The sequence below is a fragment of the Misgurnus anguillicaudatus genome, chromosome 13 (genome assembly GCF_027580225.2).
Source record: "Misgurnus anguillicaudatus chromosome 13, ASM2758022v2, whole genome shotgun sequence".
NCBI lineage: Eukaryota > Metazoa > Chordata > Actinopteri > Cypriniformes > Cobitidae > Misgurnus > Misgurnus anguillicaudatus.
Genome location: NC_073349.2, coordinates 14071317 through 14097008, shown reverse-complemented (window position 1 = coordinate 14097008; position 25692 = coordinate 14071317). Strand labels below are relative to the sequence as shown.

Below are 25692 nucleotides of genomic sequence, written 5' to 3'. Positions count from 1 at the left end.
AAGCAGGAGTTTGTTAAATGTTAATTCATTGCAGAGGTCAGATGATGCAACAAGAATGTGAAAGGGTGCAACTGTTATGAATGCCCCTTAGAAATAAAAAACATTAAACTAAATAATTTAGTTTAAAAGTTGATAATAATTTTAGTTTTAATAATTGCAAGCTGGTTGTCTATAATTATTATTATTATACTTTTTTAAATTACGCCTATTTATAGTTCTTAAATGTTCGTTTAATGGTAAACTTTCTTATTTATGTATTAATTATTATAATTTAAAATAAACAAACAATCACAATGAGGAGCACATTAAAACTTATCTGGCAAAAAGACAATGATTGGTTTGTACCACCTGACATTTTTCTGAATGGGCGATCAAAATATTCTGAATAAAAATTAAAATATATGGAAATGTTCAATTAACAAAATTTTTTAACATGGCTCCTGACTCAAAATATGCATCACATCCATGTTTTAAAGGACCCATATGTAATATAACAATTCTTACTGATCTGTCGACTCCTGTAGTTCTCCCAACTTAACGGCATAAAGGATTGCAGAAATTTTAGGCACTTGCACGCTAATCCTCTGTTGAGTCAACGTGAAATTGGTCTTGAACACAAAAGCCTTTGTGTAAAGAGATGTAATCCAAACTGACATAACACACATCACGCTTCAGTAGACTGGTGATAAGAACGAAACAATGGCAGATTAAAGGTAAACTTCATCTTGTTTGATCTTACTTGAAAGCTCATAAAAGGTTTATTGTTTTATAAGGAAGTCCGGAATTAAATACTGACATTGTGTGATGTGTTTTTGAGGGCCAAAGATTTGAATCAGTCAAGCAGTCAAATGACTTTTCTTGGAATCGTACAATGTCAAGAGGTTATGAGGGTAGGCTATAAATAAATATTAAATATTACATTATAGTTATAAAGACTATTATGACTGTCAATGCTACTGAGTAATAGCTTTTAAAGTCTACTGTATGTATTGGTGATGGAGACAAAAAGAGAGAGAGAGAGAGAGAGAGAGAGAGAGAGAGAGAGAGAGAGAGAGAGAGAGAGAGAGAGAGAGAGAGAGAGGGGTAATAGAAAGCAAAAATGAAAAACAAAAATAAAAGTGTTTGGCCTATGGGTATGAATTGACCTTCATTCATATACTGTAGTAACACAAAACATAACACATCACTTGTGTCCAAAACAAGTTATGACAAACAACTCACCACAATTAAAGCAATGGTTATACATAGAAAAATGCAATATTTCAATAACCCTTATTATGTAGGAACATGCCAACATACAGTACACGTCAAGGTCAGTGAGAAGTCTAAAATAAGGTTACATAAAAGACCATGCCTTGTTCATTTTAAGTAAACCTTGCCTTTTGTAAGCTGTCTGTCATGTGTATAAATCCTTAAAATCCATCAGCAGTACAAATGGTCCAGCAAAATACTAAAACTAAGTCTTATGATTCATTTAGCATGTCCAAACACACATAAGTATCCTGTATCTTTAAATCAAACCCCTCCCAGGCTTCAGGCTCCAGGACTGACTTTTTTTTTTCCAAGGAGCTGAAGGTTCCACCCATCTGCCTTCTTGACCATTTGAAAATATATCAACAAGGAAACGCACATAAAGAAATAACTAAACACAAAATATATTTATTGTAAAAAAACATATTGTACCTCCAGATATGTGGTAGTTATTGGGGAGTAACAGACTGCTGAATCTTCTCATTTTAGAAGTCTTAGTTTGGAAATCCATGCAAATAAATCTAGTATGACCCATATTTCCAGAAACCCATAGGAGGTCTAAAACATGTGTCATTGGCAGTCTTAAAGTAGGAGTCAGTCGATTTAGGTGTACCCAGACTTCTGTTGACAATTACCCTACATTTTAAAGGTCATTCTGTATAAAGGTAAACAGAGGCCAAAGAGAAATAGGAACATAATAAAGAAAAATTGCTTTTTTGTATGTTTTTCTAAGTCCAGAAATACTGTAACTTTACTATTAAAGTCACTATGCTTACCGTCGTCTTATTTTCACCCTATTAATTATGCATTCACATTTAGGAGGATACATTAAGCACAACAATTACATTTCTCATTTATACTTTTTCATTCAAAGAAATAAGAAGGTTCATAAAACAATGTATCAGATGATAGCACCTTAAAACCTGCATTAACCCATATTTCAGCATCATTCTTTGACTTGGTGCCCGAGTTATTGAGGTTAGTGGGTAATGTCTATTGTGGCTTGACCTCATTTGACTGTGTGTACAGTTTGGAAACCGCAATATGAAACCTGATGCTATACATTCTGCCTATTATCTCCACCTTCAGAAATGCTATGCGTGGGCATGCTGGCACACAGCAAGCCGGGAGAACTTAGACGGGTCAGCTGACTGGTTTGGCAAGAACCAGAAATCTTGTAACTTTCACATGGTGTAAAGGGCATTCATAGTGTAATTGCTGATGTTCTTAATCGTTCTTATTTATATTAGCTATATGAATAATAATTATAATAATAATAATTTTTATTATGTTATGTGAATATGAAACTTATTCTAACCCTAATGCAATGGACAACAAAACCAAACAACAGCATGAAATACTATTTTTTTAAACAAATATTAAACAATAGACAAATAGTAAAAACTACAACTGCACTTTACAAATAAGAATCCAGGTGTGGTGTGCTCTATTATATAAATATGACAATTAAAAGAGCATTTAATTTGAATTTTTTCCTCACAGAACCTCACCCCAAAAATGCGTAGTTCTCGATAAGGGGTTTTAACTAAATCAAACTGACTGATCTAGAGCCAAGAACTATAAGAGGAAAGTGGTCTCACGACACCACTTCGTGCTTTCGATTCGCTCTCGCGGTATTTTGACGTCAAAAACCGATCGGTCTGCGCAACGCTGCGTGAAGTGAAACGTGCCTCTTATTTCTGTTGATGATCACGCTGTGGTCGCGTGAACAGCGCAGGGGAAACTCGCGTCCCTCTACGTGCCCGACCATAAATCAGCCACAAACTGGAATCATCTCGAATTTTCACCGGAAAAGTTCACGTTAAATCCAACAAAGTCTGAGCGACGCAAAGCATAGTCATCATTACGAAACGAGAAATAAAGCAATAAATTATTTGATTTAAAATAACATTCACGAGTAGCCTAATTATTTCTGTTTAACCGAAGAAAGCTTAAACATATCAGAAGTAAATGGATTTGAGTAGCCTACTGTAAATCACATATAGCCTACAGAAAACGCAGCTCTTATATTTACTGTAGTAATCTGTAGCTTAGCTTACATATATACTTTTATAATTATAGTAGGCTATTTACTACAAATTCAAAGACACAGTATTTTACAATAAGAATTAAAAACACTGTCGTATTTATATTTTGCTACCATAGCAAATATTTTAATAGCCCTATAGCATATTTTCAATGGGGTTTTTATTCTTCAAGCACCAAATAAAAAATCCCAAAAATAACAAAAGTCCTAAAGTCTGCTTTTCACCCTATGAATTACTGACATATAAATATAAAATATTCTTAATAAATTTTCTTTAGTAATAAATACACTATTTTGTGCTTTGTTAAAGACTGTGAAATAATGGCGTAGTGCGCCATCTGCTGGTGATATTTCTTATTATTTATCCTTAATCCATTAGTTCTGTTTTTACTGCAATAACTTTAATAATGGATTTAGGCAACAATACACAGCATTAATAAAGCAAAATATATGCCACATTAAATGTTTTCTAAATGCTTACCACTACCATTTAAAGGGATAGTTCATCCAAAAATGAAAATTCTGTCATCACTTACCCACCCTCATGTTGTCACAAACCTGCTTTAACCCTGTTGTTTTGATGAACACAAAGGAACATACTTCGAGAAATGTCTGCAACCAAACCGCTCGTGGACCCCATTCACCCCCATTAGGAAAAAAGAATACTAAGTAAATGGGGTCCATCAACGGTTTGGTTACAAACATTTCTTAAAATATCTTCCTTTGTGTTCATCAAAACAACAAAATGTATACAGGTTTGTAACAACATGAGAGTGAGTAAATGATGACAGAACTTTCACCTTTGGGTGAACTATCCCTTTAAAGTTAAAGATATATATACAAACGGGTCAAACTAGGTCACTGAAGTCACTTTAAAGGAAATAAATGGGTGATCTGATATGTGTATTTTTTATTTGACTTTAATGGCTAAGTAAGATCGCCTTTATGAGGAATTTGGTAAGTTGCTTACCTAAATATCAATACACAACACTAACACAAAATCACTAACAATATAGTACAGAAAATACAGTATAATATACAGAAAATACAAAACAACATAATGCTTAATACACACTCTTAAAAATAAAGGTTTGCAAAATTTCAGGCTGTATGGTTTCATAAACAACCTTTAACACCCTATTTAGCGCCTTCATTTCTTAGGAGTGTAGTAGTTTGCATCATTTTTATATGATTCTTTGATGCATATTCACATGTCCATCTGCTTTTGATCATAATGTACTTTTACAAGTTTATAACCTTTAACTGCATTGAAAGAATGTCAATTTATTACAAAAAATATAAAATCTTTTACCTTATAGATGAATAAAAAAATTATATTTGATTTCACATAAGACTTGTAACTTGAGGCATTGTTTTCTAATCAGTTCAATCTACTATTACAGGATTATAAAATAACACCATGTCTCAGTGAATTTAGCCAATAGAGAAAAATCCAAAAATAAATGATCCACTGAGAGCAGCCAAAAAGTGCTTAATATGTGCATGTTCCCAACTGGTGTAATGAAACACACTGGACTATTGTACATATCCAGTAATGTACCATCCATCCTTAAGAACTGTTTTGCGGTCAGTCTCGTTTCACTTTCTCAGAAATCTTTCAGCAGAATCATTCCAAGTCATTGTAGCTGCTGACGTTTTCAAGTTTGTGTTTCAGGTCTTTAAAATCAGGACGGTCCTCTGGCTGTGCACTCCAGCAGGACAGCATGATGTCATACATGAATTGTGGACATTTGGATGGCTTAGGTAATCTATAGTTGCGTTCTGTGACTTGTGCGTACACCTCATTTGCTGAATAACCTAGACAATAAACAAATCAATATCATTAATTTTCTTGACATTTTAGCATTATAAACAGGAGTGTAAAATGTAAAATTGAATGCAAGAATTGCATTAGTAATAATACAGTGACTTATACTCTGCTTAGTACTGCTGGATAAACCACACTATACATTTTCTTCTTTTTTTTAAGTGTAATCAACTTGGAAGTCATTTCAACTTTCACTTTTTATCTTGACTAGTGATGAGTTGCTGTAACTTATAAAATAAAGTCGACTTAGCTTAGCTTTTATTAAAAAAAAAAAAAAATGAAGACTTGTAAGTCCAAGTTAGTTATACTTAAAAATGCAAAGTGCAAATATTTTTTACAGTGCATTACAGCAGTGGTTCTCAAACTTTTTCAGCATGCGGCCTCCTTTGTGTATGGTGCATTCCTTTACGGCCCCCCAAAGAAAATTTATGACAAAAAAACAGTTCTAAAACTTCACATTTTAATTAAACAAAACATTAAATTATACAAAGTAGTGCTGCCTTATTTTTTTTTTAAATAAATGAATATATTTTATAAAAATGTCATAAAACTGGGCCCCCCCTGGCACCATCTCGCGGCCCCCCTGGGGGCCCCGGACCCCAGTTTGAGAACCACTGCATTACAGAAACATGAAAATAATTTTGGTAATCATTAGGGCAGCTGTGGCACAAATCTTATTGGGTTGTGATCGTGGTTTAATAAATTTGTTTACAGTAACATACAAATGATACACATGATAACAAACATCCCAATTTTTCACCTGGATAAGGCACCCCGCCATAGGTGAGAATCTCATACAGGAGAATCCCAAACGACCAGACGTCAGATTTGTTCGAGAAACGTCCGTGACTGATGGCTTCAGGTGCTGTCCACTTGTATGGTATTGTCCTTTCATTGGATATATAAAAAGGCTCCTAAACATAAATAAAGACATAGATTATTAAAATTGGCTACAATTTAATCTAATTACTGCTCCATGCTAACAACTTAGGTGACGGAGAAATCTAAATCTGTCACGGGTGCAATACGCTTCCCTTTTTGGTATTACATAAAGCGGTTTCAATAAACAAATTCGAGAGTAACTTTACACTTACCAGGATGCAGCCGCTAATGCCATTGTTTGCATATTGAGATATATGTTTTCATATGTGGCTGTATGTTACCACTAATGTTTACAATGTCTATTTCAAAAGAAGATATATTTATTGTTCCAACGAAAACAAAACTGAAGGCTATTCCTAGACACCTTAACCGCACTGACTCAGTCCTTAACTCTCATGATGACTGGTGCTGAACAGACTTTTTCTCGTCAATTAAGAGAAAAAAAATTTCTGCCAATGATGCTTTCCTGACGAGTTTTGACAGTAATTTGTAATTCCACTATTATGTAGTAGATAAAAACTAATTTAACAAATTTTAGACTACATGTATGTTTTGATAATCGTTCTGAATCTGAGCTCTAACAAAATTCCTTAACAAAAAATGCAAATATTTCAACTTTTTGCTCAAAATTTGGCATTTTTGAAAAACCTAACCATATTTAAGAGGTTATAAAAAGAGAACAAATAAAGGATGACAGGAAAGAAAGTAACAAAATGTTATAGATTTGAATGTTTATATATTTATAGAAGAAACTTTTCCTGGAAAACATTTTGTGAAACTTTTGTGAAAATCATACACTCTAAAAAAACAAACGGTTCTATATAGCACCAAAACTGTTGCTTTCAATCGTAACGATAGAAGAACCATTTAGTGCCATATAGCACCGGTGAAGAACCAGTGAAGCACCAGTGAAGAACCAGTGAAGCACCAGTGAAGCACCAGTGCAGAACCACACAGGGGCCATATAGCACCACACATGGTTCCACATAGCACCACATGGCTCCACACAGGCGCTTCACTGGTGCTTCACTGGTTCTTCACTGGTGCTATATGGCACTAAAAATGGTTCTTCTATCGTTACGATCCAAAGCAATTGTTTTGGTGCTATATAGAACCTTTTTTTTTTTTAGAGTGTAAAAAATGCTGGTGGGCACCTTAAAAAAAAGGCTTACGGGGAATGAGTTAAATATAAATGTGCTTTATCATGCCATATAACAGAGATTTTCAAATGTTTTGTCAGTTAAACCCACCTTTACCTAAATTATAATTCAAGTAAATATTTTAATAATGTAATAGCACATGCCTTAAAGGGGACAAATCATGAAATTCTGACTTTTTCCATGTTTAAGTGCTTTAATTGTGACACCAGTGATTCTATCAACCCAGTAACTTAGTTTTGGTAATCCATTCTCTGCAAGCATGTGAAATAATAGGTCATTAAAATTAGTCTCCCCTTATGATGTCAGAAGGGGATAATACCACCTCTTAATCGGCACTATCCAACCACAGCACTGCCATTTAGTGCAGAGATCAACTCATTGGAATTTTAAAGGACACACCCAAAACGGCACATTTTTGCTCATACCTAAGTGGCAATTTTAACAAGCTATAATAAATTATCTATATGCCATTTTAAGCTACAACTTCACATACACACTGTGGAGACAGCAAAGATTCATTGTACATCTTAAAAAAGTCTTGTCCCCTTTAATATCTGCACTTGTTGCCAGGTAAGCACAAATAATTGCCTGCAACATTGAAACATACAATTGTGAAAATAAGAGGAAATGATGAAAGAAAAGGACAAAGAAACAATACAACTGAGTTATAAAGTCACAGTACATCATATAATCTCACCTTAATGACCCGAGCCAGGCCGAAATCAGCTACTTTGCAGATATATCCATCTCCGACGAGAACATTTCTTGCAGCAAGGTCTCTGTGAATACTGTTATTGGCTTCTAAATATGCCATCCCGTCTGCTACCTGACCCGCCATATCTAACAGAGACACCACATCTAATGCACCACCCTCTTTACCTGAAAATGAGATGCAGACAGAGCAAGGATGAACTTTACAAGGTGAGAGAGTTGATATAATATTACTGCAACATGGTTACTAACTATACAACTTAAAGCCACAATATGTAGCTTTTTACCACTAGAGGTCCCTATTACACAATAACAAAGGGAATACTTAATAGCGTTATAAAAAAGCCAGGAATGATGGGAGATGTTCAGTAATCATGTTCACGTATGAGGTAATGTATGAATGTTTTTTACCTGTACGTTTGATCACATTATTTTATGCCATTATCATAAGGAATTAGCTTTAAGGCACAAAAGCGAAACGATTGTCATTTTTAGCAAGAAAAATAAAAAATATGCACCTCTAAACAACAACTTCCTGTCTTCCTCCGGTCCTGCGATGCCCCAGCGCGACCACACGTAATACGTCATCACATCAAGAGGTCACGGATGACGTTTCGAAACTACGTCCCAGTGTTTACAAGTGTTTTGAAAGAGGACCGTTCTGAAGTTGTTGTATGAGGAATGATATTAATTAATGTCTTTGTGTCAGTTTATTGTTTAAAATGGGCCGCGAATGTGTGTTTCATATATGTAACACGTGACCTTTCGACGTCATTACGCAGTTACCGGAAGTCGCGCTGTCGTGTCACACAGCCGCAGGGCGAAGAGAAGTTGTGGTTTAAAAGTGCATTGCTAGATAAGACCCTCATGCCTCGCCTGCAATCGCCCAGAGTCCTCCGAAACTGCAATTCCAAACTGCATCAAAACCGTCAAGTGCTGGGGTCCATCAAAGTCCATCAAAATCAGAAAAATCCCGGAATGCTTTCCCCAAAAGACATGACCTCTTCTCCACTGAACAAAGAAAGACATCAACATTTTGAAAGACATGGTGGTGAGAATTTTTTTTCCATTTTTAAAGAAAATGGACTAATCCTTTAATTAGCTGCTTTAGGTGTGTTCGATCAGGGTTGGAGCCAAACTCCGCAGAGACACCATCCCCCCAGCTTTAAATAAATATAATGTTTAAATGGGCAGTGCCTGACCTCTGAGGAAGTCCAAAAGGTTCCCCTTCTCCATGAGCTCTGTGATGATGTAATAAGGGGCGGAGGACGTGCAGATGGCGAAGAGAGCGAGGAGATGTCTGTGACGCAATCGCTTCATAATCTGCACCTCCATCTGAAACTCTTTCTGCTTGAGGAAATCTGTGTTGAATAGAGTTTAACAGGAACAACTGTTTTTATATCAGTTAAATGTTTTATTATAGGCAAGAAAGGGTGTCGTATAATCAGATTGACAATCAGCCTTTTTACTGTGGCCAATTGCATTCACATTTATGCATTTGGCAGATGTTTAATCCAAATTGACTAACACTACTATCAAGCTATGCATTTTTATTGGTGCGTTTCTTGGCATTCAACCCCACAACCTTTTAATGCAATACTACAGTTGAGTTACAGAAATGGCTGCCAGTGTAATATAATTTATATGATGAATCAAAGTTCAATGCAATACAGCAATGAAATAAAAACAATAAGAACAATGTTGGCCAAGCACAGCACAAAACTGCAATATGCAAGAATCATTCACTAAGTTACACTATAAAAAGTTGGCAAACATCCACCATCACCTGTAACACAGGCCGTGTTACTCTCACCTGGTAGATCCAAACACAAAACATTTCAGTCATAGTAAGAATAGTAAGAAATAATATAGTAAGACATTCAAACTACCATTACACTAAAAATGCTGGCTTGTTTTAACCCATTGTTGGATCAATATACAGTAAACATTTTCTACACTCTCAGAAAATAAGGTTCAAAAGTTGTCAACGAGGCGGTACCTTTAAAAAAGGCATGCACCTTTGAGGAACCACCTTTTAGGTACAACACTATACTTTTTGAAAAAGTACCACCACCCCAGTGACAACTTTTGTACCTTCATGTACCTTTTTTTGACAGTAGGTAAATTTAACCCAAAGTTTGTTTGGGTTTGTCCCTTTTTGTTAAAAATAACCCATCACTTATTTTTTGAGTATACAATCTTATTTTCTTTCTGCTTCAGCTATTTAGTTGTAGATTTACCAGTGTAGTGTCTTTGGGGTCATTGTCATCTTGTGTGACCCACATTTGTTCTGCTTGAGATCACGGGTATATTGGCAGCTGCCAGAAGTGTGTGCTGCTGTGCACAATACAAACTTGTTGGTTGTACGAATTGTAAGATATTTATGCCCAGAGGCTGTAAGCAGAACAGGTGGTGCCTGCACTACTAGAATACATTTTCTCTGGAATGAAGTACTTAATTTGTGCCCATAACAACACAGAACTGCCCAACCATGTTGTTGTTTAGTAATGTCCTGGGGTGAATTTTTCAGCTCTGAAACTGACAAAAGCTGAATTTCCCAGCACTTCTGTCTGGAATATTGTGTGTTTGGCTTTTGAAAATATTTGACCTGTTTAACAAATCTGCTGGTGTGGAGTTTCTTGAATGTCTACTATACATCCTGTATGGATACAATAACCTGACAGTATAGATTTACTGACAGGTAAAGTCTCTAAATGTTTTTCATTCTTTGCAGTATTTCATGCATCAAAACTCTTTTACGAGGGAACCGGAAAACTCTTTGAGTATCTTTTTATATCCTGGTATAACTGTGTTTGGAAAACAGTTCGGACAACAGAGTAGAGTATTCATAAAGATCTGATATCCACATTTTTCTCGAACGCAGAAGTGATGTGACGTACTGTATGTTCTTTCCAGTGCGAGACTTCCGGTTCAATAGCCAGCCGGTAGTGGGAGCACGTATAAAACATGATTTAAACAGTTAATATTTACTAAACCTGCCATGTATGAACCAGTGTGAGGATGAAATTAAAAAGTGGCTTGATATATGAAGATATATTCAATCATTTCGTGTTGTTGATCAGAGGTGACGGGTCTTCAATGCGCAAATATAAAAGCAGAGACATACCAGTATCTTTACAATGAGAAAGTCAGTCGAGTCTTTGTACATGAAATTTACCAAGACTTTGTGTTTTTAACTTTTCAGGGGCTGGTTTAAAATGGCACAACTCTCTCTCTGGTGAGAAGTTTTTTTAAACGGCAATTTTTAATGGACTTGTTTATGGCGACGCGTCCAGCTCCCACCATTGTAATGAATTGAAGCCAAAAATGTCCGACCACGGTCGCCGCCATGTTACGTAAAAACGCCAGTTTGGAGCCGAGGCATGCGCAGAAGGAATCGTCCGTGAAGCCAGAGGCGGAGCCGCGGTATTAAACTTCCGCCCAAACGCTCGCGCGGCCAATTCAACCACTCCAATCATAACGACACGCCCCGTTTCTATAGCATCAAATTACAATCTAAAATGAAACTTATCACAAAAATTAACAAATGAACATATATCAGCGTGATAACAACTACTTGAAAGGACCAAAACCATCTTTCGAAAACTTTTATTGGAAGTGTAAATATTTTTTTTATTTAGAGCAAAGTCCTATTCATTTGAATGGAGAGGGCGGGGTTATGACTTGTACTGCAGCCAGCCACCAGGGGGCGATCAAAGAGCCAGAGGCTTCACTTTTTCAAGGCTTATGAGGCACACCCGGTCCAGCTACACGCGGTCCGACACAGTCAGCAGTATCTTTCTCATTCAACACATTGTAAGTTATTTGAACAAACCATTATAAAAATATTAAACTACTACATGTATTGTGTATTGTTTTCGTTTTATGAAAATATTATTACATCGTACGCACTAGGTGGAGACTTGAGCTTATGAAATGATTTGCTTACTTTATTTGCTTTTTCATTTAAAACATAACAAAAGTACCTGCAAACACATTACTATTATAAACATTAACTAAGCAGATTATGTCGTAAATATTCTGTACTGAAATCGCATTTTTTAAATAATATATAGTAGCAGAATAAATAAATCAGCATAATGTTAGTTGTTTTTAAACAATTATTGTATTTATTGTTTACTGGCAGTTTCTATGAAAGGTTTACTGGATGGATTTGTAAATAGAGATCATGAGTGCATGTGCGCCACATACACATTCAGTTCTTATGCATGGGGTTAAAACAAATGTTTTGTTAGAGATTTACTGCATTTGTATTAGCTATTATGGCAACCCCTAACTGCACAAATTATGTCGTCTTCCTGGATTTCATAATAAACATTAAACAGCCAGTCAAAACGGCACACTTGTGTCCTTCGCAATAAACTACCATTAGCTTTAGTGGCTCACCGGAAGTCATAAACAGGAAAGCTCAAAGATGGCGGCACCCACATTTATGTCTAGAAACAGGTGGATAGATTTGAAAAGTTTTTCTTTTAAACACAGTATTTCTTTACTGTTACAATGCTGTTGCTGTAGCTAAACTGAGAAATTATCAAGTGTTGTGCAAGCAATACAAAGTGCATGGGTTTGAATCTCAACATAATAAATCTGCATCTCCCAAAAGTGTAAAATGTTACAGAAATGTAAATGGTAACACTTTATAATAAGCTATCATTTGCATTAGTTAATGCATTAGCTAACAATATAGTTTAACATCATTAATAAATCTATGTTGTATAAATATATGAAGAGTTTGGTTCCAAAACGCAATAAATTCATTTTGACAAATTTCGGTAAAAACGTGTTTTCTATACCAAGAAAGTGACAAGATGAAAACCACTATTTTCTTTTACAAACTTTCACATAGCATCTTTAGGTTATAAAAACATAAAATATTCAAATCCATAATTTGATTTTCAAAGATTTATAAAAAAAATGAATTATTTTTTCCACAAAATGCAATAAATCCATTTATTTTTTCAAAATGCTATAAAATCTATTGAATCAATATATAAATGTGCATTCATCTTTGCCATGTTATATTCATTTAGTTGAACAGTTGTACACACTGATTAAAAAAATAAACATTAATGCCATTAATCAAAACACTTACTCATATTAAGAACACTGTCATTGCTGCGGTTATACTTGGGACGTCGTCGCTGAACTTTTTTGACCGCGATCAGCTGTAAAATGTTTGGTCCTGCTCGATTTTCGTTGGCATCACGTAAAATAAAAGTTTTCATAAGATCCCCTGGGGTCAATGTGTTAGCACAAAAGAGCTTGATGCTGTCGAAGCAACCGGCATTTTCCGTCTCCAGAGTTGTTCTCGCGTAAATTATTAGATATTGATGGCCTACGTTTCTTTCTCGTCACAGAAAACCATCACAGGTTTATCAAAGTATTATTTTGTTTTTGTTTGTTTGTTGATCACGAAGTACAAGATGAGGAAAACTAGGATTCTGTGTACTCAACGCGTCGCCATTGTTTGTTTACAATGCGTGGAATGGTGCGCTGTAATCTGTGGAGTGGATTTATTGCATTCTGTAGAAAAGGAGGTGTAGCGTTTGTCACGTTTTGGGAAAAATGGAGAAAAGATGACAGAATAACACAGAGGATATTTTATTTTGCGTAAAATTAAGAATTTACATTTAAATACTGACCTAATATAATACTGATTTTGGCAGTAACTCATTTTTTTAAATGCCGTTTATTGCGTTTTGGAACCAAACTCTTCATATATTTATTAAATTGTTAGTCCTTTTTAACTAACTGTGGGGCAGTCATTTTCTAATGGTAAGAGAGTTGTGCTTGTAACCCAATTGCAAGTAGCGTCTGAGGTCTCCTTGAGCAAAGCAACCTTCATCCAATTGGTCTCTGGGTACTTCAGTGATAACTGCCTATTGCTCCGTGTGTGTGTGTTTATGAAGTGCGTGTGTTCACTATGTCACTTTCACTTTTAACTTTTTTTACTTGAACTAATGTAGTTAATTATTATTATTACACTGCACTCTGGAATGCTGGATTCTGATTGGTCAGTGGCAACATTCCAAAGTTTGTTATTCCCAGATAACAAACATATAAAACTCTGAGTACTCTGAGTCATCTTGACAGGTGCAGTTTAATACTTAAGGGATAATGTACAGGGAGCCGGTTGTTATTGCAGAAATAAGCCCAGACGGTGTGTATTACACTAAAGGGGTTTATTTTGTGATAACAACCAGCTGCCTGTACATGAATATCCTACATATTAAACAGCTATTTACCTCATAATTAAAGTAAGGAATATTAAATATTGATTAGAAATATTCATTTTTAATGAATGCATACCTTCCATGAGGAAATCCCGTTTATTTTTTGGTTTTGAGATAAGACAAGACATTCAAATGTCCAGAACACACTATTTGGTTTAATCATTTGTAAATATATTGTCATATATGCTCAGTGCTTTAAGTAGGGAAATAAAAGTTCTGGTCCTCTCTTGTGCATCTTAAATATTGCTAGCACAACGTGCATGTGCGTGTGTGCGTGTGCGCGTGCGTGTTAGTGTCAGAGGTAAAAGATTACTTAGCAGTTTGTGGATACATTTATCAGATTTAATGGTAAATAATTTCACTTGTAATCTATAACACTGAAAAATAAACATTATCGAAATATAAAGGATATAAAAACTAATTTCTGTTCTAAATTGTATGAAACAGTCTCGTGAAGGCATTAGGGTCAGCTGGTACTGGCTACTCGTTATCACGTTATCATTAACATCAATGTCTGAGGTAGCGTTGCTTGTGCTGCTGCTATAGCGACTGTCTGTTACAACCACAGGCGCCGGTTTGCTCATGGATAGTTTTACCTTCATCTTGGTGAAGATCTGACTCACACACATCCTTTCTATAGAGACGTCTATTATTCGCGTGATTGCAGATGATTTAATGTGATGTCATTGCTATTAATTCCCCATTCGCTGACACTTCGACTCAGAGAGGCACAGTACCGGTGTTCTGTTGAAGTGTGATCCCCCATGTTTCTTATTGTGCTTCATCACGCTATGTTTATTTTTTTAGATAGATTAAATGTTTAAATGGCTTGGCTACTGAGATGTGTGCTGGAATGTAAGTTATATGTATTGTTCTTTATTGGTAAATTAAATATGAATCGCTTCATAACTCCTATTCTGAAAGTTTCATCAATTGTGCATAATGCCACATGCAGCAACTGCATAAAGTTAAGTCTATTTTTTTCAGTAATGCAGTTATTTTGGGAAAATGTAAATAAGTGCATTGCATGCTTATATAAGCCGTGTGCGGGGACTTCAAATGTGGTCACCCTGTGGCACTACACTGTGTTAATTCGGGCCTGACACCTACACACCAAAGGAAACGTAAAATCGTGAATCGGACCACAGGTGCCCTTTAAAATAGAGAATGAGTACAGACCCACTTCAAGCCCTGTGTATGTTATTAAAAGACATTTATATTTAATTTTTGTTGTTATCTGAAAATATCAAACCTGCAAATGACGCAACTGGCCAATCAGAATTAAGCATTCAAATGAGCCATGTAATAATTCATATTAATAATAAATATGCTATATAAATATGCATAATTAATAACATATATGATCATTTATTAACAAATGATTATGCATGTTCGATTTAACTTTGTTGAATGAATCTAAAGTCCTAAAGCTGCAGAAAAACATTCATACTTTCTACAAACAAGCTAATAACATTTTAAAGACAGGATCACATAGTTTATTACGATCATGAGAATCTATGATGCATTCAATGTTTTCAGTTTGTGAAACTATTCTCATAACCATGATCGTACAAAACGCAGCTAGTGTTAGCTCACCATTGTTCTTGAGGATTTTGATGGCCACATGAATTTGATTTTTCCATTTGCCTCTGTAAACATCAGCAAAGTGGCCCTTGCCAAGCTCCTGTTCGATGGTAAACTCCTCCTTTGGCAACTCCCACTCATCCACTGTTGAATGTGATAGATCTTGTGGTTGAGGTCTTTTCTAGAGTGAGAAGTGGCAGGAAGTGATGTAAATGTTTTTGTATTTGCTGTGCATTAAATATAGATTGTTTGTTTGCTGATGAATTCATTGAATAGTGCAAACAGTCTGCAATTTCAAAATCTGACTGATGTTCTCAAAAATATGAAGCAACTCTCTTAACCACTTCCTCAGATTACAGAACGGAAAGAGGGCAGGAGGCAACGAGAAAGATGACCACACGGAGAGCACAAACAGATCAAGAAAGCGTGCCAAACTTTGTCTTACCCTTATACAGGGGCGTTTGAGTCTATCCACAGAGGCCAGTGGGTGAATTTGATAGTATTCAACCAACTCTATCATGCTGGAGAATTTCATAGACTGATCCACGAAGTAATGACCATCCGTCTGGTAGATCTTAAAGTGTTTTGCTTGATTATGTGCCTTTACTATGAGAGAAGGTGCAGATTAGGAAAAGGCCTTCAGTTTGGGATTAAACCATATAGACCACACTTTAAATACAATTTTACAACTTCAGCATTAATACAAACTTGAGATCACATGGCCCACGCTCTCAGACTGACTGATTCGGACAAGAAAGGAGCCATCGTGATTTGCAGGTAACATGAGGTGACCTGAAGCCTCAACTCGGCTCATCTTTCCAAAGAACCACCTAAGGGGGAATGAAAAACAAGGGGGTCAGGTACAACTGGGCTGGTGTGCAATCATCACGAGAAATTTAAGCATTTCATATATAAATCCACTAATAATCAATACAGTGCAGGAGAAGGTTACTGAGGAAATAATACATTCACATTTACAGGAACATGTGATGCAATCACTACTTTAGCCATCACGGGTCCATGCACACTTACAGTAAAACGAGAGATACAGATTATGTGTGTGTTGTATGGCTTAATCTCATAAAATGAAACTGTAATTACATTTAAAACATACGCTGAACCAGACAGAGAAGGAACAGCAGCCTTTACCAAATATACAGTGGTTTTATTGTGGTAAAAGTGTAGTACCCATGGTGTTATAATAGTAATCATGATTTTGTTATAGTAAAAGTGTAAAAATACAAATACAAACTCATTGATCTGAAAAGCGCTTTGTCCTTGATTGGCCAGCTAATCTGTACGTTGTGATTGGCCTGATACCTCTGACGTCAGCCGGAAATATGAAGCTTCTTACCATGTTTGAAAGATTCGCTCACAATGCAATGCTGACAGGAGTTAAAGGGAAACTTCACCCATTTGCATTAAGCTTTGTACCGTTAGAACCCCAGTCATGTTTTTGAATGGTCGTGCACCATTTCCTCAGTTTCTCCTGAGAGGGGAGAAATACTGATTTCAGTGAGGCACTTCCTTCTTTCAATGATGTAAAAATCGTCATTTTGAGTCATTGAAGGAAGGAAATCCTGTATCTCTATTGAGTGTGAAAGACTACAGACACTCATTCCTCATTTTTCCAAGGTGGGGGCTATGGGTGGGACCCACTCACGCTTCAGACCAATTACAGATAAGTGGGTGGGACTTACGAAAATATACAAACACAGACGGGAAAAAAACGATCAGCCGCCATCTTTATGCTAAGCTAAGCTAAACAGAAGTTGTGGAGCGAGCCAGAATTCATGTTACAATAACAGTGGAAGTTAATCAATATTACATGGAAGAGGGTGATTTTACAAGCGTGATGCTCTAATCCGCTGTACATTGCACCTTTATGAGCCACAATACTGCAAAGAGCTGAGGCAGATGTAGGAACAGAAGCCCGAGGAGTAGGCCGGAGCCTGGGCGTCGGCTGGGTAGAGGAGCCCGGTGAAGACGCAGCAACCATCGGCCTCTGCTGCGTAGAGAAGCTTGGACAGACTACTGCCTGTATTCTCGCTGTGTGCTTGCTTTATTACATTTCTGCATCAGATAAGGATATGGGCGTTTGTTTGGTGAAGGTTTCTAGACAAGAGAGGAACTTTGCACGCGTTTGGAATGTTTATTTCACGGACATGTTTCGGTTTACGAGCAGACGCGCTGCGGAGTATATAGGCTTGGACGGACTCGCGCCGTTTGCTTTCGGTTTAACATTTCTGGATCAGATAAGGATATGAACGTTTGTTTTGTGAATGTTTCTGGTCGCGTGCTTATTTCAAAGACGTGTTTCGGTTTACGAGCACAAGCTCCAAGAGCTGAGGCAGCGCGTCTGTGGAAATATTGTGCAGGGGACGCGTTTGTGTGGAGGATGCAGGGATAAACGGACGTCTGACTAAAGTGAGTGTTTATATTTTCTTTGTTATACTAACGTGGCATTTATGTACACAATAGCATATCTGAGCTGTGTTTTATATGTCTGTATTGTGAGAGCAGTGAGGCCAATAATAACACAAATGTAATTACAGTAAACAAGAGACAAAAAGAAAATTGGTAAAACTAAATAAACATTTAAAATGCATACCCTTTTTTAACTACTTGAAAAGACATTTGTACTGCGGATCTGAAACCGCACGTTACTGTTTGAATAAGACTTTGCTACACACCAGACCAGAGTGTTATTGTGTGTAACACAATGTAACATCACGTTTAAAAGTAAATAATGTTTGGTGTCTGTCAGACACAGTGGTGGTGGCTATTTTCTTTGTTTTACTAACGTGGCATTTATGCACATAATAGCATGTCTGAGCCGTGTTCCGATTAATGGGAGTGGCTTGCAGAGCTGTGCATTGTGGTGCATAGTGGCAGTTGTAGTTTTTCATACAAATGTGCTCTAAAGTCACATTTTGTCTTTCCTCTGTCAAATAGGCACAAAATTCTACATTTATGTTACATTTTGACTACAAATATGACTCACTTTCCATAAAGAGTAATGTTCCTATCGGTGAAATGGCCCTTTAAAGCAACACTATGTAGTTTTTTTACCTTTAAATAATGTCTCTAAATTATTTCAGTGATAGAACAACTTTTAACTGGACAAATTGTACTGTTGCTGCAACCTGAGCAGCCTCCTAGTTGCTACAAGCACACTCTGAAAGTGGCGGTGGAGGGTAGAGCACACAGCCCCGCCCCTCCCCCTGCCTGCAGAAGAGTGTCTGATACCAGGCATTGTTGCGCTTTTCAACCACATGGGGGAGCTGTTAGTCATTTTTACATGGAAACTACATAGTGTTGCTTTAAAGTCGCAATGAAATTGAAATGAAAAACTATATATATATTTTTTAATATTGTGGTATTATTAACAAATGACTTATCTGTGAGCTTCATTATTTTTAAAAATTCGTGTGAGCTCATAATCTTTCATCAAAAATGCAAATCTCCTCCCCTCCTCAAAACGATCTCTCTTCACTTCCGGTCATATGGTATGGCAGGTGGGCGGGGTCCGGGAGAAGATCTCAGCGATTAGCAATTAGCAACACGACCAAACTTCAAACGATCCAATCAGATCTCGATGGACAAATTAAATGAAAGGCATCCGTAGAAATAGCAGCTGGGTTGCCGGTAACTTACCGTAGATTAAAATGTATGTTTTTTACTGGCAACATTTTGTTCAAAGTTAAATGAACATTAAACATTTACAAGTCTTTGTCTTTACAGAGTAAAACTTAAAAAACAGCATCAAGCAAAACATTCTGGGAAACTAAATCTGAAGCAAAAAACAGAAAAAGGTTGATGATGATTTCTGGTTCCCAGAATGCTTTGCATGAGGCTGTTATTGTATAGTTTTATTGGTAAAGACTTGTTAATATTTAAAATTTATTTAACTTTGAACAAACTCTTGCCAGTAAATAACATAAATTTAAATCTACAGTAAATTACCAGCAACCCAGCTGCAACATTGAAATTTCTATGATTTTTTTTTTCACAATGCTTGTATCTTACGTGAGGGCCCAGTAAAAGCAGTTTTTGTAAAATTAGGCTAACGATTGCGTCATAACCTGCGACTCTCTGTTGCACAGTAGAGAAATTACCGTATGGACAGGAAGAGAAGCTCGTAGGCAATCTTTTACTGTCTATGAGGCAATCGGGGTGGACATGAAGGCATATAGTCAAGAGAGAAGACCAAAGAGTAGGGCTGTAACAATTAATCGTGCAAATGCGCGTTTCTCAATGAATGAATTTTAATGAATTACGGTGAAATCCCGGTATATCCGAACGCCAGGGGGCGCTCTCATGCAGAAACTCCCTTTGTGCCACAGAAGAAGTAGCATTACAAATGCTATTCCAGGAAATGTGTACAGAAATATTTATATCGCTGTTCTTCAAATTGTTTCAGGTATTTTCATGATAATAAAGAATATTTTAAATGATTTTGTTTAACGAGTGTTGCTTTATTAAATGCACGTTATAAACGACTCCGACTCATCATGATTTTACATTAATAAGGACTTCATACTGACCAAATGCCGTAGTACACACACAAGCTGTGTATGAAACAAAGAGTTGCAGCCTTTGCGATTTAGAATCAATTTAAGACAGGCATTTTTAATGGGACGAATATTTTTAATATCCCTACCAAACAGAGTCCAACGGGACAAAATTGTTCAACAACGTTTCTTTTACTGTCTATCTATGGATGATTCAGATTCACAGCTTTTAGAAAACGTACAATTGTCAGACAAGTCGCTCACTTCACATCTACGTCATCAAGCTCAGTTTGAGTCCAAGAAAAGAGATTTACGTTAGAAACGACAACTTGTGTCATCGTTTACCTTGGGGTTTAACCTTACACACCAAAGGAAATGTAAAATCATGAATCAGATGATAGTTGCTATAAGGATCGTTTCACACTTGTAATTTACAAGCGGGGTTATCTCTGAAATTAACCCAGGAAACCGTGCTATCCCCACAATGCGGTACCAAACACAGGCAGTGTAAAATGAAGGAAGGTTAGAATGATATGACCCCAATTTAACACAGCTGAAGCAGCTAATCAAGGTGTTCAGAGTTGCTTGATAATTACAGACAGGTGTAGCAGAGTTTCTGGCACCTCACCTTTTTCAGCCCAAGGACCACTTTATCTTTCAATTTTTTTCTGAGGACCACCTAACAGAATCCCACTCTAACACGGCCCCACAAAACAACAAAATAGGAAGGATAAGCTACATTTAATATGCAACTGTTTCAAGTCAAAAACTAATTATTTAAACACAAATGCAATGCTATGTTCAGAAATTATTATATGAATTTTATTTCATTTGAAAAAGTAAATGTGAAATGAGTTACAGCTTAATATGAACAACAAACTGCACATGTGAAAACAAAAACTGCAATTAACAGCCCAATTAATGTCATTCAAAAGAGCCATTTAGTTTAAAACTGAGGTGGTTGGTATAGGAAGTCTATGGTTAGGCCTAACAATAAAATGCTGAAAAAAATGTTCCCCTTAATCTCCAATATCACTGAAATTACAGGGATTTTACACATGAAACAAAAACTAGTACATAACAAAACTAATAGATCTGTGGATTTTAGCTGCTTTCAGTTGACGCTCAATCTTTTCTTTTGACTCATCTTTGGTTTAGCCACAGAACCATTGTTTTGTTATTAAAACAGAAAGGCAAGAACTGAAATCACAGTTTAGCAAGTGCATTAAAATCTACTTAAATAAGTGATAAGTGACGATTGTATAAACACTTGCCTAGTTTAGGTCATCTTTGGCAGACCACTAGGGTAAGAATTACTGCCCTAAACTGACATATGTGCTAATTTTGGCTAAATCTCAGGGTTAGCTCAACATAGCACGTCAGCACATATATTTAAGCAATATCGCTCGAGTAGGAGTGTGATATAGCTCTATATCATCACGGCTGTGATTAGGCCAGAGGCACGAGGCCGAGTGCCGGAGGCAATCACAGCCATGATGATATAGAGCTATATCACACGACTCCGAGAGCGATATTGCTTTTATACAACAGTTCGACGGCACACGTTTGAAAAACGAAAACTAGAAAACAACAACGGAGTTATTTTAAAAGCCTCTTTGTTTGAGAACTACTTCTTCCGCCACGGATTTGAGGGCGGCCAGAATGATAGGTAAAACTTTCGGCTGCTTTGAAGCTCATAACAACTCAATGGACGGAAAAGCCGTTTCTTTATATTACTGTTTCTTGGTCACAAAGTGTAGTTTTAAGATTAGTTCAGTCGAGAATGTATCTGTATTATATTTAAATCTGCAGTCGATTAGTAAAGATAGCGCCTGTTTGAACGTTTGCTTAGTGAGATTCGGTACAAATGAGAACCAAAGCATGAGCGGACATCAGTGTTCACTCGCCCCGCTGACCACCGCCCTCTCTGGGCTACATTTCTGAAAGGGATTCCCCGGTTCTCGTGTTGGCCTTGTTTGTTTATGATGATCGTCAAAATGAGATCAAATCAGCAGTATTTGGTGTCATGATCAAACTTGTACTTGTTTTTTTATTCATATTTAGTGTCTTTTGTGTTGTTATTGTTTTGGCGCGAGGTAAAAGTTAATAAAACTATACTTGTGAAACGTTACTATTGCTTTCTCATGTATTCTTAACGCGATACGAGCACTCGATTATTATTATTAAACTTTGTTCTTGTCAGTACTATACAAAACGGTTTTTTATAAGTGTCAGAGAGATGTTTTTGCATGCTGCTTATAAATATATCAGTGGCAATATCTCATAACATGTTTTAATAGTCACGTCACGATAAAGTAAATGATCAATGTCCACATTTAAAAGCTGCGGTGCTTACCTGCAGTTCCACGGTGTTTTCGCGTTCTGATAAAAGATATAGCTCCAGAAAAAAACAAGTGTTTATATTCCTCTTTCCAAGTGTTAAGCGTCCACACGATGTGACAAGACATTTCTCCCATTAACTTTAACGTAACATCCAAGAGCGCTGATCTTTGACGGAATAACTTCTGATTGGGGATTCACAGACTGATTTATGAGCTAGTAAACTAATGAGACAAACGGAGAGTGATTCAAAACAGCGCGTCTGTGTTTTTCCATTCAGAGATGAGCCTGCTTATGACCTCCATTCACTAGGTGGCGGAATAATACGAAAGGTGAAGCGGTTACAGTGCCGATATCAGCACAATATCGTATAGCTCTTAGCCAATCAGATTCGAGAACCAGAAAGAACTGTTGTATAAATATATATATATATATATATATATATATATATATATATATATATATATATATATATATATATATATATTCCTTTGGTGTGTAAGAGTGTATTAGTACATGTTAACGATATGCAAAAAGGTACATACCCCAAAGTAAACAATGACGCGAGTTATCGTCTCCAACATAAATCTCTTTTCTTGGACTACAACAAACACACAGATTGTAGGCAACAGCTTACTTCCCGGGATTGGTGATGTAGAGAAGACCGACATTATCATAATTCCTCCCGCTTTGGACTCACAGCCTGTAAAACCCCTTTCACACAGACCTTTGGTCCCAGAAAATACCCGTAAAATTGCCAGACAAGCTTCTGTGTGAACACAAACTCGTCCCGTAAATCTTCTGGGATCGTTGCCGGAAAAAGGACCTAGTCAGATACGCGGGTAACCCTCTGTGTGAACAAGAAGCTGAAACAATGCCGTAATGGGCGTGTCGTAGTGAGGACGCGCACGTCATCAAAACAAAAGTTATGGTTCAGCTCCTTACAACGAGAGATAACATGCATATAAACATTCACCACGAGAAATGTTGCAAACTAGATTGAAGCAGTTATCAGGAAATGATAAATGAGACGCATAAACAATGACGCACGTGCCGTAGTGAGGACGCGCGTGTCATGGCAACATGAAGTTGGTTCAACTCTTTAAAATGAGGGATTTACAACATTCACGACGAGAAATGTCAGCAAATTGGACTAAAGCAGATATCAGGTAAGTTAGCTCGTTACTTACTGCGTTGAAACGGAGATCATTCAGCAGCATAAAAGAATATCGCGTCACGTGCTCATTTGAGCTATAATAACGAAAATACCCGCCCGTCATCCCAACAAGATATATCGTGCAGCTCCTCAAAATGCGGGTTTTAAATGCATATAAACAATCACGATGAGAAATGTCTGAAAACTGTATGAAAGCAGAGATCAGGGAGCTTGTCAAATATCCACTCTGAAGCTGAGATCACTCACCAGCATTAGAACGGCGCGTCACGTGCTCAGTTATAGTCTTATCATAAACAAAAATGCACGCGAGTGGTTCTAGGAGAGAGAAATAATATATAATATGCAAACTTTAGACGCCGCGTAGAAGAGAGGGCAGGACTTTCAATAGGTCACGTGTCTTTCCAGGATCATCAGGTGCCGGGTAGTCATGGCAGTGTGAATGAACAAAAATGTAATCATCCCGGAAAAATCCCGGATACCTTTCCCATGTATTTTACGGAATGTCTGTGTGAAAAGGGCTTTGGTTAACTCCTGTTAGCAACCGAAACTTTCAAACATGGTAAAGATCGTCACATACGTACAGATTAACTGGCCAATCAGGGACACAGATTTTCAAATCTGTGAGGGAAATCTGGAGCTAAAAATTTACGGTATGTAAAAATAAAGTTTTTTTTAACCATAAACCATGCAAACACATCATATTATACCAAATACACAAAATAACGTTGTTTTTAGCAATGAAATATGTGCACTTTAAGTCAAAAAATAAGAAAATTGTGCTAACGTCATTAAAGCGATCTTGACCACACGTGAAAACAAAGTTGACTATAGAAGTTGTCACACAAGCTATTTTTGTTTTTTGAGCCTCTAGTGTTAGAGTTATGAACAGTGTGACAACTAACGTACCCCACTCTCCCCTACCTAAGATTTTATTATAGTAAAAGTGTAGTACCCATGATTTCATTATAGTTAAAGTACTTGTGGTTTAGTGGTATTAGTGGTAATTCTTTTTGAGACAAACACCATATCATATGGTGTAGTAAAACCATTTATACAACAGTTTAACAAAACCATTGTTACTGCCTTTAAACCATAATTAAAGCACATGTAGCCTAATATACTTTTACTATAATAAACCCACAATTGGAGCTAATAACACGTCAGCACGCACAGAAACTTCAACAGTTTGAATACTGAAGAAAATACATTTTTTTACATAAGTATAAACTTTTTAAGCAAGTTAGTGCAAAGCAAGTTTGTGTGGCACTCACGGCTGGGACTCCAAGGACTCCACGCGCGCCAGGTAATTGTGCGGAACGAAACCGGTGGCGAGAATACAGCCGTTCGTGTCTGTTTTCCTCGCTCTCCACCATTCACTGGAACTGTCGACAATTTGAAAGATATCACCCACTTGAAACGATATCTCATTGATATCTCGTGCCTCAAAGTCCCACAGAGCCGTATATAAAGCATTGTCGTTCCTCCGAGGCGGCTGGAGAGCGGGGTGATTCTGTCGTGAGTAACGAGGGGAAACCTCCGGATCATCGTCAATTGCATTGCTGTAACCTTCTCCCGTATAACCACGGGGAGATTTCACCACGTTTCCACCCTCGTCCGACGACGAGGATCCGTATATTCTGTCCCATAATGCCTTTAGACATGGGCAAGCTGTCCTCAAACATTCCCCCATGTGAAAAGAGTTGCGCTCTTGGCCGGCGCGCTCCCGAGAGGAGACACCTGCTCTGCTGGATGCCGATGTAAAGAACGCGATGCGCGGCACGCGCTTCAGGGAAATGACAAAAGTCTACAATCTTCCGCATTAATACCACGCCTTTCTTTGCACCACAATGACATAAGTTCAATAGGCTGCATACTTTATTATGAGGTGACAGCAGATGATACTAGTAAAAAAAGACATGAGCATGCGTGAAAACTCGAGTTAAA

The 25692-nt window shown here is 36.9% G+C and overlaps 2 protein-coding genes across 2 annotated transcripts in view; one reads left to right on the top strand and one right to left on the bottom strand.

Moving 5' to 3' along the window:
* trim101 (tripartite motif containing 101) overlaps positions 1–25692 on the top strand; it is a 120011-nt gene that overhangs the window by 34661 nt on the left and 59658 nt on the right. The gene's annotated exons all lie outside the window — the stretch shown is intronic.
* Positions 4125–25595, bottom strand: ptk6b (PTK6 protein tyrosine kinase 6b). Its single transcript, XM_073875101.1, has 8 exons — positions 25020–25595; positions 16426–16547; positions 16163–16323; positions 15730–15898; positions 9082–9240; positions 7866–8047; positions 5887–6040; positions 4125–5116 (listed from the first exon to the last, which is right to left on the bottom strand). The coding sequence occupies exons 1-8, from the start codon at positions 25436–25438 to the stop codon at positions 4926–4928; spliced, it is 1557 nt and encodes a 518-aa protein (XP_073731202.1). The 5' UTR covers positions 25439–25595; the 3' UTR covers positions 4125–4925.